General features: G+C 32.8%; 1 protein-coding gene and 2 pseudogenes across 1 annotated transcript; 1 reads left to right on the plus strand and 2 right to left on the minus strand.

Annotated features, from left to right (window-relative positions):
- Positions 1 to 6,617, minus strand: part of LOC100802648 (arogenate dehydrogenase 1, chloroplastic-like) — a 30,257-nt pseudogene extending 23,640 nt beyond the window's left edge.
- A 2,365-nt stretch (positions 6,618 to 8,982) lies between these two features.
- LOC100805290 (amino acid transporter AVT1A-like) lies at positions 8,983 to 11,072 on the plus strand (annotated as a pseudogene).
- Positions 11,073 to 14,305: 3,233 nt separating this feature from the next.
- LOC100805828 (rRNA-processing protein fcf2) lies at positions 14,306 to 15,939 on the minus strand. Its single transcript, XM_014766742.2, has 5 exons — positions 15,863 to 15,939; positions 15,730 to 15,790; positions 14,933 to 15,010; positions 14,685 to 14,800; positions 14,306 to 14,554 (listed from the first exon to the last, which is right to left on the minus strand). The coding sequence occupies exons 1-5, from the start codon at positions 15,937 to 15,939 to the stop codon at positions 14,458 to 14,460; spliced, it is 429 nt and encodes a 142-aa protein (XP_014622228.1). The 3' UTR covers positions 14,306 to 14,457.
- Between the last annotated feature and the right edge of the window lie 887 nt (positions 15,940 to 16,826).

A 16,826-nucleotide genomic window follows, 5' to 3' on the forward strand; every position in this document is an offset into this window, starting at 1 on the left:
AATTTCTTGAGCGCAAAAAAAGCCTACTGCATTGTAAACTTTGATATCTCAAACGCCAGTTCCTTGGAGCTGCTAGACGTACTAAATCCGTATATATTACAAAATTTCTGGTACACTCTATTCCAATACCCTACTCTCTTATATTGCTTTTATTAATTGCGTGCTTACTTTGATAATTGTTAATTGAATTAATTTGGGATTTTCTCTCTCTAGAATTATAACCTTCACTATTTACGTACTTGCTATAATTATTTTGCAAAAACGATGGAAATAACTTCCTTATTAAGCTATAGTCATTTGGTTACAAAATATATTTAGATTTTCTTAGTGCGTGAAATATTTTATTTTATTTTTTCTCTAATAACAATCGTAACCATCCAATGCATAAGACTAGATAGGGTCTCAATAACTCTTCACGATATTCAGCACGGATGAATATGTTCCTAGAATTCCACAAATGACTCTGAATAACTCTTCACGATATTCAGCACGGATGAATATGTTCCTAGAATTCCACAAATGATTCCGAATGCAACAATTAGGACGCTCAACGCAACCTGATGGTACCATAGACAAGAAAACTAGAGTAAGGATATATATATAAGGAATAAGGAATACTTAAATTAAATTAACAAGTTGGGATAATATTGCATTATTATTCTACAGGAAATGTTAGCACCATTCCAAACTCATTTTTAATATAGTATTGCATTATACACTGAAAACGATCAGCAGCATCACTGGCTAAAAAATTTGCATTTCTCAAATTAGATTGCAATATAATTGGAATTTCTTACAAGAAATTGCAACAACAACAATAAAGAAAATCAGTGTCAGTGGACTATAGACGAAATAAATTCATGCATGTAAAGTTGATGCCAACAAAATATAATAAAGATAGGTGGCAATTATATAAAGCAAAATATATACATGAACCGAGCTATTTTGATATCTTAAAAATGCAATAAACTCAATGCTTAACATACACTAGTGTCTTGTGTTGAGAAAACACATCTTAACAATGCAGTAAACTCAATGCTTTATATATGAACCGAAGTATCTTGATTCTTGGTCTAAGACAAGTGCATAACCTTAAGTTACAACCATGAATTAGGTCTTTCCATTAAAAAAATCACGACAAAATCATGATTTCCTATTTTTTCTTCATGAAAATGAACCGTTTGTAATCTAGACATCAAAGATGTTGGGAAGGAAATATGTGTGTTCCTCTGTGTATGTGAGAGTAATTGTAAGCATACTTAGGTGTTTGCTTACCACAAGTATACAGAAGAGAGAGCCAATTAAAGCCATCACAAACCCTGAAATTATAATAAAATTAATGAGTCGTTTAGGTTCATATGAGTTCCCATTTTTTATATTGAATATAGAATTTTTTAAACAGAATAAATAAAGATATAACAAGTAATCAACACTTGAACTTAGGCTAGAAGTAGAAATAGTACAACTGACATAAATTTAAGAGTAATAAGCACTTCAAAAAGGCAACTCTTTAAGATGTGTATATGGACAAAAAGAGAAATTACTTTCTTCACTATCCTTGAATAATTGAGTAGTCACATGAAAAACTAATGTTACAGAGACAGAGTTTAAGACTCACCAAACTGTATATACAACAAGTGTTGTTCTAAGAAGAATGAAACATTCCCCAATGGGTTCATCAACAAAGCATATTTATGTATAATTAAGGAAAAACAAACTAGAATTATTCCTGAATTTGATCAAGTCATCTCCATTTTTATGACATTCATAAAAAAAAAAAAACTAGTTTGTGACAAGAATGATATCTAGTAGATGGGTTAATTACCTGAAAGAAGAGCAAGGAACACAATTAAAAAAAATGTTGACTTCAACTTAACGAATGAAATTGTGATAAAAAAATCAAATAAAATTTCATACTTACCGTTGTCCACAATGCAACCTTGGAAGCTAATGCATCTCGTGGCATATTTAGTAATGTTATTTGAGACAAGGTCCCATCACCAAACATGAGAAATCCCATGATTGCAACAACTCCATACATTGTAACAGACGATACAAAATATATGAATAGATGCGTTACGAGATCAGAGATTCATAAATAAGAAATTAGATATGTCTTGCAAGTTAAAAAAATAAAGAAGAAGGTACGATACCATATCATTAGTGCTTTATTAAATTGTCTTTTGTGAGCCATAGATTGGTATATATTTGAAAAATCCATGGATACCAATAGCTAATGGAATGTCATTCCAATTGACCAGTGTGATGGAATCCAACACAGTTTATTGTCCCAACACAAAACACACAGATAACAATCAACAGTGTTGCAAAAACTCCTCCAGCTGCATATCATAACAAAAATTTCATTAAGGACATGTATGTTGTAAGACTGAAAACAAAAGGAATCTCTTTTACACTTTGAAGTACCTGACAGCATAGAGACTATACGAGAATCCTTCAGCCAAACAGTGAGGATAATAATAAATGCAGCCAAAATCCCAAAGAAGTGCACAGAGTCTAACTTGAAACTACCCAAATCTAACGAGGTGCTAGGAAATAGCCGAGTGAGGTTATCTCCTTCCAAGGTGATGAATTCCACACAACATGACTACACTCATAAAAAGATTTCTTATAATTATAGTGCAGACTAACAAAATTCAGGTGTTATTAAAGGAAATATAAGAAATGATTACAGAACTTACATATAATTCGGTGTACAGTATTATCTGCAATAATTCCATAAGTATACATGGATTAGTATAACCACTAAATTTTGCATTAGTGAGAAACATTATATCTCAACATTCTTTCTCACTACTATGACATGAGTTTGGATTATAAAACAAATAAAGATAAACTGTGAATCATCTTTAGAAGTATTCTGATAGGGCCATAAGTTAAAAATGAAGAGATAAAAGAAAAAAGGACTAAAATCAGATAAAATCATGGTACAGAAATCAAAACAATCATCTAGCAAGAGTAAAATAAATTGACTTTGATGAGGTCCAAAGAAAATCCAACACAGGCCAAGAATCAATTAAAATAAAGGGTTGTTAGTGTTTTCATCTCCCTTTGTAGCATAAGTCATATATACCTTCATATATAGCTAGCGAATAAACATGATAGCCCTAAACTGAAAAATTACATATATTGACTCCCGACTTAAAAATACAGATCAACGAGGATGTCATGTGGGGTACATCCATGTGAATAAGATAGTCGATGGATTAATGATAAGAACAACTTCAATCATCCTATCCCTATCCGAGATGCACGGGGCAGGCAAACGCTACCTACAGGAAACCTTTGACCATTTTCTTGTCCACTGTATTATATTTATTTAAGATTGATCTTGCAACATTGATTTCTCTGTCTCACCAGTTATCTGAATGGATCCCAGGCCAGTCGTATTCATTCATGTAGGTTTGTTATTAGAGTTTGGTTTTGCTTTATTATCAATGTGAATATAAATAGTTACATTATTGTTTATTTATTTGGTCAAACATGTAAAAAAAATTCAAGTAATTATAATTCCTGAATGCCAAATGCTCGATGAAATGAAAGAAATTAGAAAAAATCTTAATGAAAAATAATAATAAAAAAAGAAGTTAGCAAAGTTTTGATACGTACATTTACATAATTCATAATTGTGACTTGTCACATGTATGACAATGTTCACAACCAACCTTTTCTCAAGTATAGCAATCTAATATACTTTGAAAGTAATAGATGATCATAGTTGTTCTGTTATCTGTTTTTGTAATGTGTTTCCTTTTTATAAACAAAAAAAATATAATTAAATAAACTTATATTCTCTGAATAATTTTTAATGATATTATTTTAAAACAAAAAATATATTTTTCTTTATTATTTTTTATTTTTATCAAATTTTGTTTAGTGACCAATACTTTAATTAAAAATAAACAAGGCAATAATCAATGACGGAAAAAATAAAAGAAATTTCAAATAAATTAGTTAGAATATAAATAAAATTAAATTAAAAGCTAATTGAAGTAACTTCTAAAAATAAACTAAAAGTTATTAAAACAATTTTAAATACCAAAGAAATTTATTTTAATCAAACTAACATATAAAAAAAATAAACCTAATTATAAACTACTAAAATGACTTCTCAAACATATAAATATTTGATAACTATTTAAGAAAAATCAAATACATACACTACCAAAACCAAAACTAATAAGTAATTGTTGGTACCACCCGCGCCTTGCTTTATGTTTAATTGGGTTAAGAGGTGATGGTGGGGTGGAAAGGTATTTATAGAGAGGTTTTCATTATTGGGAGATAGGTGATTAGTGTCGTCATTTTTTTAGTAGGAAGTAGCAGAGTGTGGGGTCTACTTTTCTCAGTTTCTCTTTTTTTTTTTCTTTTTTCTTTTTAGGTTTTCCCGTAGAGGATATGATTATCATCGCGCACTCATGGGTGAACTGGCCAAATTTCCTCTTCTGTTCGAATTTATATGATGAAAAAGTTGTAAAAGGACATGTAACTGTGTGACCTCGAATTAGGCTTTAGATATTTACTTTCGTTTAAGCGGATATCGGATTTCCGACTTGGGAACCTTGTGATTTGCCCTTCTGTTCGAATTTATATGATGGAAAAGTTGTAAAAGGACATGTAACTGTGTGACCTCATTCTAATTATAAATAACGTACATGCATGATTCACAATATTGGGTTATTGTAGTCTGATAAAGTTTATACATGATCTTTAGATAAACATAAAGCAAAATGCCTCGAATTAGGCTTTATATATTAACGAAAGCTACTGGAAGACAACTGCTCGATCAAAACATCTCCGGCGATGGCTGTTTCCACCTTTCAGGCGGCCCACTGACGCGTATGAAACGTGTATGAAACGCGTTCCCTTGTCCTTGTCAAATACCATATCTTCTTACAGACCCGTCCTACGCATTCGCACCATCGAAATCGGAGGGGAGCACGTGGAGAAGGAGGTTTTTGGGGCTCCCTCCTCTTGGACCGGCCTCCCCTTCATCTACGAGAAGGTCCGAATCAGCTCCGACGAGCACCGAATCGCACGCTGCGACAATTTCCTCGGCATTTTCTCGAGGGAGGGGTGCAGGTTGGTGAAGATGAGCTGCGCCGACCATGATAAGTTCGTGGCCAGGTCGCAGTTCATAACTCACACCGTTGGTAGGGTTTTGGAGATGCTTTTGGTGGAGTCAACTCCAATTAACACAAAAGGTTACGAGTCATTGTTGTAGAGTTTAACAACATCACCGGAACTTATCGTGGCCGCGAACTTATCGTGGTCGGCGCAGCTCATCTTCACCAACCTGCACCCCTCCCTCGAGAAAATGCCGAGGAGGAAATTGTCGCAGCGTGCGATTCGGTGCTCGTCGGAGCTGATTCGGACCTTCTCGTAGACGAAGGGGAGGCCGGTCCAAGAGCAGGGGACGCTCTGTGGGCCGAACATGGGGTGGGTGCAGAGAACGTCGAAATCGGAGGGGAGCGCGTGGAGAAGGAGGTTTTTGGGGAACTCTTTGACGGGAAGCAGGTCGACGAAGGGTGTGCTGCGTTTTAAGCGCTGGAGGGGGAGAGTGAGGAGCACACGCTGGGTGCAGATGATGGAGGAGCATAAGAGAATCACTTCGGGGTGTTCCTCGCAGAGGTCGTGGGGGTTGGGGAAGAAGGTGACGCCGAGTTGTTGGGCCGTGAGGGAGTGGTCGGAGCGGGAGTGGGCCAGGACGGTGTGGCCCTGGCGGACGAGGGTTTGGGCCAGGAACTGCCCGAGGTTGCCGAAGCCCACGATGGCGATCTACAGCTTCTGGGCGTCGTGGAACTGTTGGGCCATTCTGGACTCGTAGTCGAAGGGCTGGGCCACGTCGATGGCGCGAATGCGTAGGACGGGTTTGTAAGAAGAGATGGTATTTGACAAGGACAAGGGAATGCGTTTCATACGACGGCTAAGAAGACTGCAACCCAATGAGGGTTTCGGTGGCGCCGCCTGAAAGGTGGAAACAGCCATGGCCGGAGATGTTTAGAAAGTTAAAATTATTGAGAAAAAGAGATGATCGAGCAGCTTCCAGTAGCTTTCGTTAATATATAAAATTGCAGGAGTGGAAATTGAGGTGTACCTCTTTACTTTGTCAAGATGTGATAAAGGGGCAGAGGTTATTGTAAGTATGAGACGCAATCTCTTTAATGCTGATGGAGCTAGCTACTAAAATTAAAAGATGCTGCATTCATCACAGTATACTTCATAAAAGGAACATGGTATGCAAAGTAAAGAGTTCTGGTTTCCTCATATACATAGGATTCTTAATCTGTTAATCATTGCACGATGGCCATCTATTCTTGTCAAAAGATTTCTGGTTTCTTACCATTTATATCAGTACATGTGGTCCTTATGTAACAAATAATAGTAGTTTCGATGGGAAAAAAAAGAGTTCACTCTTTTTATTAAACATCCAATTCCAGAAGAGGTTTTGGGACAGGAACTGCCTGAGGTTTGGCCTGCAGCACATATTCTTGTCAAAAGATTTCTGATTTCTTACCATTTATATTCGTACATGTGGTCCTTATGTAACAAATAATAGTTAGTAGTTTGATGGGACAAAAGAAGAGTTCACTCTTTTTATTAAACATCCAATCCCGGAAGAGGGTTTGGGCCAGGAACTGCCCGAGGTTTGGCCTGCAGCACATATTCTTGTCAAAAGATTTCTGGTTTCTTACCATTTATATCATTACATGCACCTGGTCCTTACATAACAAATAATAGTTAGTAGGTTCATTCTTTGTAAACATCTAATTCCAGAATACAGTCACTCCCATGAAATAGTAATACGTATCATTATCTCTAGCAGGTTTTCCCCAAGAAATTGGTACCTATCATTATCTCTAGCAGTTTTTCCCAAAAAATTGAATACAAGTTCTTCTGCTTTTTTCTCTAGCATAACTAGTCAGTCTCAACTAGTGCCACTCATTTTATTTTTTCCACTTTGAACAAAAGTATTTCTACTAATGACTAGCAATGTTTCTCAACTAACAAACTTATAAAAAATAAACTTTGCAATAGTATTGCAACATTAAGAAATTAGAATTTTTAATTTTTAACATAAAAATTTAATATTTAAATAAAATTTGAAAATTGTAGTATTAATTTTTATTTAAACATTAAAATATTAAATACGAGCATGAGATAGGTTGGATAGTAAAATACCCAATCTTATATCCATGTTTTTTATAAACAAACAACTCAAGCTCAAATTATGTATCCACTACTAAAAAGTTGTTAATTCGAGTAGTATTGGATTCAGTCTTTTTAAATAAGGTTTTAAATTTGAGATTTATAGATGAAAATAACGTAATTAAAAAAGAAAATAATACTAAATTTTTCAATAAAGATTAATTATTTGTAAAGTTTGTGATACTTTTTACATCAACGTTATAGTTATTCATTATTAGATAAAATACCAAGAAATGTTTAAATTATGTGAAATTAAATATTAAAATAGTTCAAAAGATTAATTTATTAGAAAAAGTTGTTAAGTGATAAAAATACAAAAGCTTAACATTTAACATTAATTGTATAACATATATATATATATCATTATTCCACGTTAAATTCTTAATTGCCAAGGGGCAAATCACAAGGTTCCCAAGTCGGAAATCCGATATGCGCTTAAACGAAAGTAAAATATCTAAAGCCTAATTCGAGGCATTTTGCTTTATGTTTATCTAAAGATCATGTATAAACTTTATCAGACTAGCTACAATAACCCAATATCGTGAATCATGCATGTACGTTATTTATAATTAGAATGAGGTCACACAGTTACATGTCCTTTTACAACTTTTCCATCATATAATCGAACAGAAGGGCAAATCACAAGGTTCCCAAGTCGGAAATCCGATATGCGCTTAAACGAAAGTAAATATCTAAAGCCTAATTCGAGGTCACACAGTTACATGTCCTTTTGCAACTTTTTCATCATATAAATTCGAACAGAAGAGGAAATTCGGCCAGTTCACCCATGAGTGCGCGATGATAATTCTATCCTCTACGGGAAAACCTAAAAAAAAAAAAAAAAAGAGAAACGGAGAAAAGTAGACCCCACACTCTGCTACTTCCTACTAAAAAAATGACAACACTAATCACCTATCTCCCAATAATGAAAACCTCTCTATAAATACCTTTCCACCCCACCATCACCTCTCAACCCAATTAAACATAAAGCAAGGCGCGGGTGGTACCAACAAGTACTTATTAGTTTTCAAATATTTATATGTTCGAGAAGTCATTTTAGTAGTTTATAATAAGATTTGATTTTTTTATATGTTAGTTTGATTAAAATAAATTTCTTTAGTATTTAAAATTATTTTAATAACATTTAGTTTATTTTTAGAAGTTACTTCAATTAGCTTTTAATTTAATTTTATTTATATTCTAACTAATTTATTTGAAATTCCTTTTATTTTTTCCGTCTTTAATTATTGCCTTGTTTATTTTTAATTAAAGTATTGATCACTAAACAAAATTTGATAAAAATTAAAAATAATAAAGAAAAAATATATTTTTTTGTTTTAAAATAATATCATTAAAAATTATTCAGAGAATATAAGTTTATTTAATTATATTTTTTTGTTTATAAAATGGAAACACATTACAAAAACAGATAACAGAACAACTATGATCATCTATTACTTTCAAAGTATATTAGATTGCTATACTTGAGAAAAGTTTGGTGTGAACATTGTCATATTTGATTTCTGTACCATGATTTTATCTGATTTTAGTCCTTTTTTCTTTGATCTCTTCATTTTTAACTTATGGCCATCTCAGAATACTTCAAAAGATGATTTGCAGTTTATCTTTATTTGTTTTATTATCCAAACTCATGTCATAGTAGTGAGAAAGAATGTTGAGATATAATGTTTCTCATTGAAGCAAAATTTAGTGGTTATATTAATCCATGTAGTCGAGGATTACCCAATCAACATGGAGTCGAGGATTACCCAATCAACATCGGGCGAGCAAGGTTCAGTGCAAGAACATTTACATGGTGAATTGCCCACTGGTCAATGCAGTTTCCTTCAAACAGTTTTCAATGGTATGTTATTTATTGTTGTATCCTTGAACACTTTATATGATATGAATTCATTCTCCATAAACATTACAAATTCGATGTATATTGGTGTTGAAAATAACTTATAATCAAAAGCATATTGAAAGGACTTTTAAGAAGATTATGATTTTTTTTACCCTTGTTATGAAAGTAATATTCTATCTAAAAATGCCTAACCACACTTCCTCAATTTCTATTACTACCCAAGGTTAATTTATGAGATGATAATGTTTTAATTTTGCAGCAACTAATGTGATGACTGGAGTTGGCATTCTGTCTACACCTTATGCATTGAAAGAAGCTGGGTGGATGAGCATGGTGTTGATGATTCTTTATGCAATCATTTGCTGTTATACAGCCACCCTTATGAGATAGATACTGCTTTGAAAGCAGGGAAGGAATCACTAGCTACCCAACTATAGGAGAAGTTGCATTCGGAAAATATGATCGTATTATTGTTTCAGTGAGTATATCTATATCTTTATTTAAATTAATTGAAAATTGTTGTGCAATGCTTTTTAGAAAAGTGTTTATTAGGATTTACTTCAATCTGCTGGCTATTAATTGCCAAGCTTAAATTTCTACCTTCTAGATCTAGAATTGGATTTACTTTGGACCTCATCAAAGTCAATTTATTTTACTCTTGCTAGATGATTGTTTTGATTTCTGTACCATGATTTTAGTCCTTTTTTTCTTTGATCTCTTCATTTTTAACTTATGGCCCTATCAAAATGCTTCTAAAGATGATTCACAGTTTATCTTTATTTGTTTTATCATCCAAACTCATGTCATAGTAGTGAGAAAGAATGTTGAGATATAATGTTTCTCATTGAAGCAAAATTTAGTGGTTATACTAATCCATGTATACTTATGGAATTATTGCAGATCATACTATACACTGAATTATATGTAAGTTCTGTAATCATTTCTTATATTTCCTTTAATAACACTTGAATTTTGTTAGTCTGCACTATAATTATAAGAAATCTTTTTATGAGTGTAGTCATGTTGTGTGGAATTAATCACCTTGGAAGGAGATAACCTCACTGTGCTATTTCCTGGCACCTCGTTAGATTTGGGTAGTTTCAAGTTAGACTTTGTGCACTTGTTTGGAATTTTGGCTGCACTTATTATTATCCTCACTGTTTGGCTGAAGGATCTTCGTATAATCTCTATTCTGTCAGGTACTTCAAAGTGTAAAAGAGATTCCTTTTGTTTTTAGTTTTACAACATAGCATGTCCTTAATGAAATTTTTGTTATGATATGCAGCTGGAGGAGTTTTTGCAACACTGTTGGGACAATAAATCGTGTTGGATTCCATCACACTGGTCAATTGGTCAAATGGAGTGGCATCCCATTAGCTATTGGTATCCATGGGTTTTGCTTTGCAGGTCATGCAGTTTTTCCAAATATATACCAATCTATGGCTGACAAAAGACAATTTATTAAAGCACTCATAATATGGTATTGTACCTTCTTCTTTATTTTTCTTAACTTGCAAGACATATCTAATTTCTTATTTCTGAATCTCTGATTTCGTAACTCATTTATTCACATACAGTTTTGTATTGTCTGCTACAATGTATGGAGGTGGTGCAATCATGGGATTTCCCATGTTTGGTGATGGGACTTTGTCTCAAATAACATTAAATATGCCACGAGGTGCATTAGCTTCCAAGGTTACATTGTGGACAACGGTAAGTATGAAATTTTGTTTTTGTTTTTTTATCACAATTTCATTAGTTACGTTGAAGTGAACATTTTTTTTAATTGTGTTCCTTGCTCTACTTTCAGGTCATTAACCCATTTACTAAATATGCTTTGTTGATGAACCCATTGGCGAGAAGTCTCGAAGAGTTGCTACCGGATAGAATCTCAAATAATTATGGATGTTTCATTCTTCTTAAAACAACACTTGTTGTATCTACATTTTGTGTTGTTTTTCTGATTTTTTTTTGGTGAGTCTTAAACTTTGTCTTTGTAATGTTAGTTTTTATGTGACTTTTCAATTATTCAAGGAGGGTGAAGAAAGTAATTTATCTTTTTGTCCATATACACATCTTAAAGAGTTGCCTTTTTCAAGTGCTGATTACTTGTTATATCTTTATTTTTATTCCATTTAAAAAATTCTATATTTAATATAAAAAATGGGAACTTGTATGAACCTAAACTACTCATATCAATTTTATTATAATTTCAGGGTTTGTGATGACTTTAATTGGGTTTCTCTTCCGTGTACTTTTGGTAAGCAAACACCTGAGTACCCTTACAATTACTCTCACATGCACATAGGAACACATATTTCCTTCCCAACATCTTTGATGTCTAAATTACAATCTGTTTATTTTCGTGAAGGGAAATAGGAAGTCGTGATTTTGTCGTGATTTTTTTAATGGAAAGACCTAATTCATGGTTGTAACTTAAGGTGATGCACTTGTCTTAGACCAAGAGTCAAAATACTTCGGTTGATATATAAAGCATTGTTAAGATGTGTTTTCTGAATACAAGACACTAGTCTGGAAGAACATGTTAAGCATTGAGTTTATTGCATCTCTAAGATATCAAAATATAACTCAGTTGATGTATATATTTTGCTTTAAATAATTGCCACCTATCTTTATTATACTTTGTTGGCATCAACTTTACATGCATGAATTTATTTCGTCTATAGTCCACTGACACGGTGCTTTCTTTTATTGTTATTGTTGCAATTTCTTGTAAGAAATTCCAATTATATTGCAATCTAAGTTGAGAAATGCAAATTTTTTGGATCACTGATCATGCCAACTTTATGTTTTATGAAAATTGTGGGGGAAAACACAACTTCTACCCAGAGTCATTTGTTTAATTCTAGGAACATATTCATCAGTGCTGAATATCGTGAAGAGTTATTGATAGCAGCAGAGACCCTCGAGGAGAGGATAGCAGCAGCAACTCACACGAGCCCAGCCCACAGATGAATAAGGACGAACCTGAACCAGCAAGACCCGCTAGGATAGCCCATAAGCCTACATACTTGAACGATTACGTAACATAGTTGTTGTACACTGCATGTGTAAATAAGTCAATAAGGCACGTGCATAAAATAGTTAGTTCTAGATTAGTTAGAACGGTTAAGACCGTTAGAGTTCGTTAAGCTAGGAACGTGTGTATATAAGATACTGGAACCTATGAATAAAGCATATGTAGAATCTTGATCCCTCGAACCAAGGCTTCCTCTCTCTTCCCTTTACTTACACACCTAATAGTTACTGAGAACTTATCTAGTCTTAATAAGGATGTAAATAGAATTATTTCCATCGTTTTAACAAAATAATGGTCATACGTAAATAGGGAAGATTATAATTCTAGAGAGAGAAAATCCCAAATTAATTCAATTAAAAATCATCAAAGTAAGCAGGCAATCAACAAATGCAATAGGGAGAGAGTAGGGTATTGGAATAGAGTGTACCAGAAATTTTGTAATATAAACAGATTTAGTCGTTACCAAATGTGATCTACGTCTTGCTCCAAGGAAGTGGTAAGCTTTTGTTGCGCTCAAGAAATTTTAATTTAACAACTCAACCCAAGTCAATACTCACTACTATTCACCCTCTACAAATTACACACCCTACAAACCCCAATAAGAAATCTCTCTCACGGGCAAAGCAAAGCAAAGGAGGCTTGATAACAATAAAGAAAAGCAGAAGCTTTGCATCACTCTAGAATAGTGAGATTGCAAAGTTGAAACACTAGAACACTTAGCTTGCTTATGAAAGATTACCTTTTATTATGGTTAGTTTAAATCAGAGCCTATACTTAAGATTAATTAAGAGGTAGGAAATAGATTTAAGAAATGTCAATATTAGAAAAGATTGCCTTTCAAAAAAAAGATTAATTAATTTTATTTATGAAAAAGATTATTATCTATTAAATCATCCAAATTAAATCAAATTCACATCCTTAATTAATAATCAGCTATTTAAATAGGTACTCATTTATTTACATATTTCACCCCAAGGATAATTGATTATTTTGGACAATAATCAATTATCTTACAAAATAGTCAATTATCATTATCTCAAATTGTTGTTTGAGATAGATTACTTACTTTTAATTTTTTTAAACACTTAATCACTTCAAATTCAATTTCTTAGAAACACAATTCTCATTCCAATTTTAGTCCTGATTCAACATCTTTAATTCTAATTCAACTAATTAATTTAAATTTCAACACTTGAACCTTAATCCAACAATTTTAGTCCCAATTAAATTTTAATCATAATTCAATAATTTTGATCCTAGCAAGCCACACACAAATAAGATATAAGTTCCTTATAAAATTGACCTAAATATTTCTAATTTAATAAATGTACTATTGCAGTTAAAAATTAACTTTTAAAAAATAATGTGGTGCTAAAAACATTCTAAAGACTTTAGCGTAACATTTTAAAAACTTAATCAATCATTAAAACGATGAAGCTAACAACTATTATTTATTATTATACAAAGCAAATAATAAAATGACGAGCAGAAAAAATAAAATTAGGTAAAAAAATTGAAATTAACATAAAAAGTACTGGATTATACGTTCTGACAAAAGAGCAACTATAAAAGGATAATAATCCATACATAATAATAAACATTACATTTCAACCTGTCATAAGTTTTGTTCAAAATAAAAATATCAATTTTAAAAATTATTTAACATCTAATTTCAAATTATCCAAACCAAGGGATGTAAGTCAGATGATTGAATAAAATGTGTAAATAAGTAAACTCCCTAATATTATGTTAAATTCTTAGGAATAAAAAAATTGTACACATCAATACAGAATTTTTGTTTTTGTTTTGAGCCCCTAAATTTTATAAACTGATTTTAATCCCCCTTTTAAGGGAATAAAAATAATGATGAAAAAAATAGTTAAAAAACTAAAAATAAGGTTAGAAAAAAAAATTAAGTGATGTTAATCAGTAAAAAAATTGGGAATTAAAAACTGGATTATTAGTTTAGGGTCTAAAAATATAATAACCCCAATACTTTTTTTAAAACAAAATGAAAGGTATTCTTTAACTTCATTATAAAAAATCCTGTTTTAAGCTGAAACACAAAATTCCCAAACAGAACTAAAGACATTGGTATTCTTTTATCTTTAGATTAAATTAAACAAATAAGGGAGGTGAGTGTTTAAAAACTACAAGGGTTTGAAAAGACGTGTGGAAAGGTGAGTGCAATTTCCCCTAAATCTTTATAACGTAAACAAAGATGACAATATGAAACACGATAGAAGAACACATAGCATCATCAATAGGTTTTACAGCTAAGGTATTTCAAATAACCTGTAATAATTCTAGACTGCAAAAAGCATTATAATTTGTGCCTACGGGAATTACTACCCTTAATCTTCCACTTTTCATTCCCAGCTGGTCGATTTTGTTCTTCAATTTCTCGAACCTTCCGCTTTCTAGAAAAATTGGTTAATGAACAATGAGTAAGTAACCTAGAGAGCATCGGAGCATGCATAAACAACTCTCTAATTTAGAGAGGTCTTTTCATATTTAACCAGACAGTAATATCGTTTAAGGCCGTCTTACCTATAGGCTGCAAGGTTTTGATCAGAAAGCACCTCATCTGCAAGCCTTGCTTTCCTCTTCTTCTTTGTTAATCTGCCTGAGAAAAAGTCCAACGGAGAATCTACAACTGTCCCAACCTGATCATATTCAAAATTTCAAATGATAAAAAAGCTGTCAAATAGAAATTCATATTTTGATGGAAGAAGTAATAACACTAAAACATATGCTTGTATGATTTATAGCATATTAGAATGTAACCAAAAACTTGCCTGGAAATATTTGGGAAGTGTCTTCGATTTGGAATCACCTTTCTTGTAGTGCCGCTTTGGATCGAGGGCAGCCCTCAACTGTAACCATCAACATACATGCTTGTTAATGTCTAAGGATAAGAACTGGTGCACAAAACAAAACTAGACAGCTCAACACAAATTTAGAGATACATTCAAATCTCTGCATGACTTTGTTTTTCTGATGCTTTTAATAAGACTCAACATTTGTCATTGCATCCTCAAATGTACATAGCCATTGTGTGAGTTTAACTTGATATTTTATACAATAATATGCATCTTATTTCACCACATCAAGGAAGTTTCCAGAAGAGTTCTAAGGTAACACTTCAACATTTACAGATCAGGGCTGATAATTTTAATTGGTTTTAAATGGGGTAAAAGCACAAAGGAAGCAGCAAATACTACTAATCATTGAAACATACAGTAATTAGCAAGAAGCAAGAATCTAAATTTACATCCTACATAATCCAAGTCCCAGACAATGAGAAGGTTTCTTATAAAGCAAAAGTAGAACATAAAAAGGACCTAATATTTTCATTCCACAACAATAATAAAAATTAAAATCCTAAATGTTCCTCTATTACCGTATCACTTTGAGAAAGCAGAATCATCCACTTTGATGTTTTCACTTTCATTAATTCTTTTCATTTTGAATATAATGTATGTGTACGTTATGTTATTAGCTTAATCCAAGCTACTTTCACAAAACATCATATTTGACCATATTCAGAAAACATTGTAGAAAGGAAGGTAGATATGTTAAAATTCAAAAGCACCTTTAATAACTTCAAATCTTTCTGCAACTCAGGGGTGATGGTTTGGGCTGGCATATTGAACCTGACAGATTAATATAATAAGATGTTAGATATTAATTAGAAAAATAATGATTTGTTTTGTCTTTTTGTTGACAGTGAACCCTTAAACTTTGATGAAGCAATGAAAGACAAAAGGTGGAGATAAGCCATGGAAGAAGAAATCAAAGCCATTGAGAAGAACAACACTTGAGAGTTATCAAGCCTTCCCAAAGGTCATGAAGCAATTGGAGTCAAATGGGTGTTCAAAATCAAGAAGAATGCAAAAGGAGAGGTTGAGAGACACAAAGCAAGACTTGTAGCTAAAGGTTATAAGCAACAATATGGAGTTGATTATGATGAAGTGTTTGCACCGGTTGCCCGCATGGAAACCATTCGTCTTCTTATTTCCTAGGCAGCTCAAATGAAGTGGAGAATTTTTCAGCTTGATGTAAAATCGGCATTTCTAAATGGCTATCTTGAAGAAGATGTCTATGTTAAACAATCAATGGGTTTTGTCATCGAAGGTCAAGAAGGAAAAGTCTTGAAATTGAACAAGGCGTTGTATGGTCTAAAGCAAGCACCGAGGGCATGGAATACTCGCATTGACAAGTACTTCCAATACTGCCATACGGCCAGTATTCACGAGCAGGTATTCACGGAATCAAGGGTGGATAAATTGTGCCATCTTGTACCAAAAAATATGGCCCATACCTGCTTTCAATAAATTTGGCAGTGTCAATCTGCCATACCTATAGAGCTCGATAAGCAAGTGTTGAATACAAACCCACACAACAACATTCTTGGCTTTCTTAACATTCATTACAAAAAATGGTCTCCAACATTGAAGGATAAGATAATGATCAACAACCCTATGTGGTCCTTCATAAAGAGAAAATTTGTAATCCTCTTGACTATTGAAAACAACTTGATAAAATCCATCATGAAGATAAATAATTTGAATCTTCTCACTTTTTGTCCATGTTTTCTATAACTTCGCTTCAATAGTACATGTCATACCCTAATTTCATCCGGGGACCATTGTTTGGTGGCATGCAATCTTCGCTTGACCGCCTCGAGGT

Source organism: Glycine max, chromosome 14 (assembly GCF_000004515.6).
Source record: "Glycine max cultivar Williams 82 chromosome 14, Glycine_max_v4.0, whole genome shotgun sequence".
Classification (NCBI taxonomy): Eukaryota; Viridiplantae; Streptophyta; class Magnoliopsida; order Fabales; family Fabaceae; genus Glycine; species Glycine max.

Bases quoted from the DNA above. Each gene is read 5' to 3' on its own strand.
- LOC100805828 (XM_014766742.2), bottom strand. From the start codon at position 15,939: ATGGCTTTGATTTCTTCTTCCATGGCTTATCTCCACCTTTTGTCTTTC. The intron at 15,791-15,862 runs GTCAACAAAAAG...TTAATCTGTCAG, and splicing joins TCAAAGTTTAAGGGTTCACT to GTTCAATATGCCAGCCCAAA. The intron at 14,801-14,932 runs GCAAGTTTTTGG...GAATATGATCAG, and splicing joins CACTTCCCAAATATTTCCAG to GTTGGGACAGTTGTAGATTC.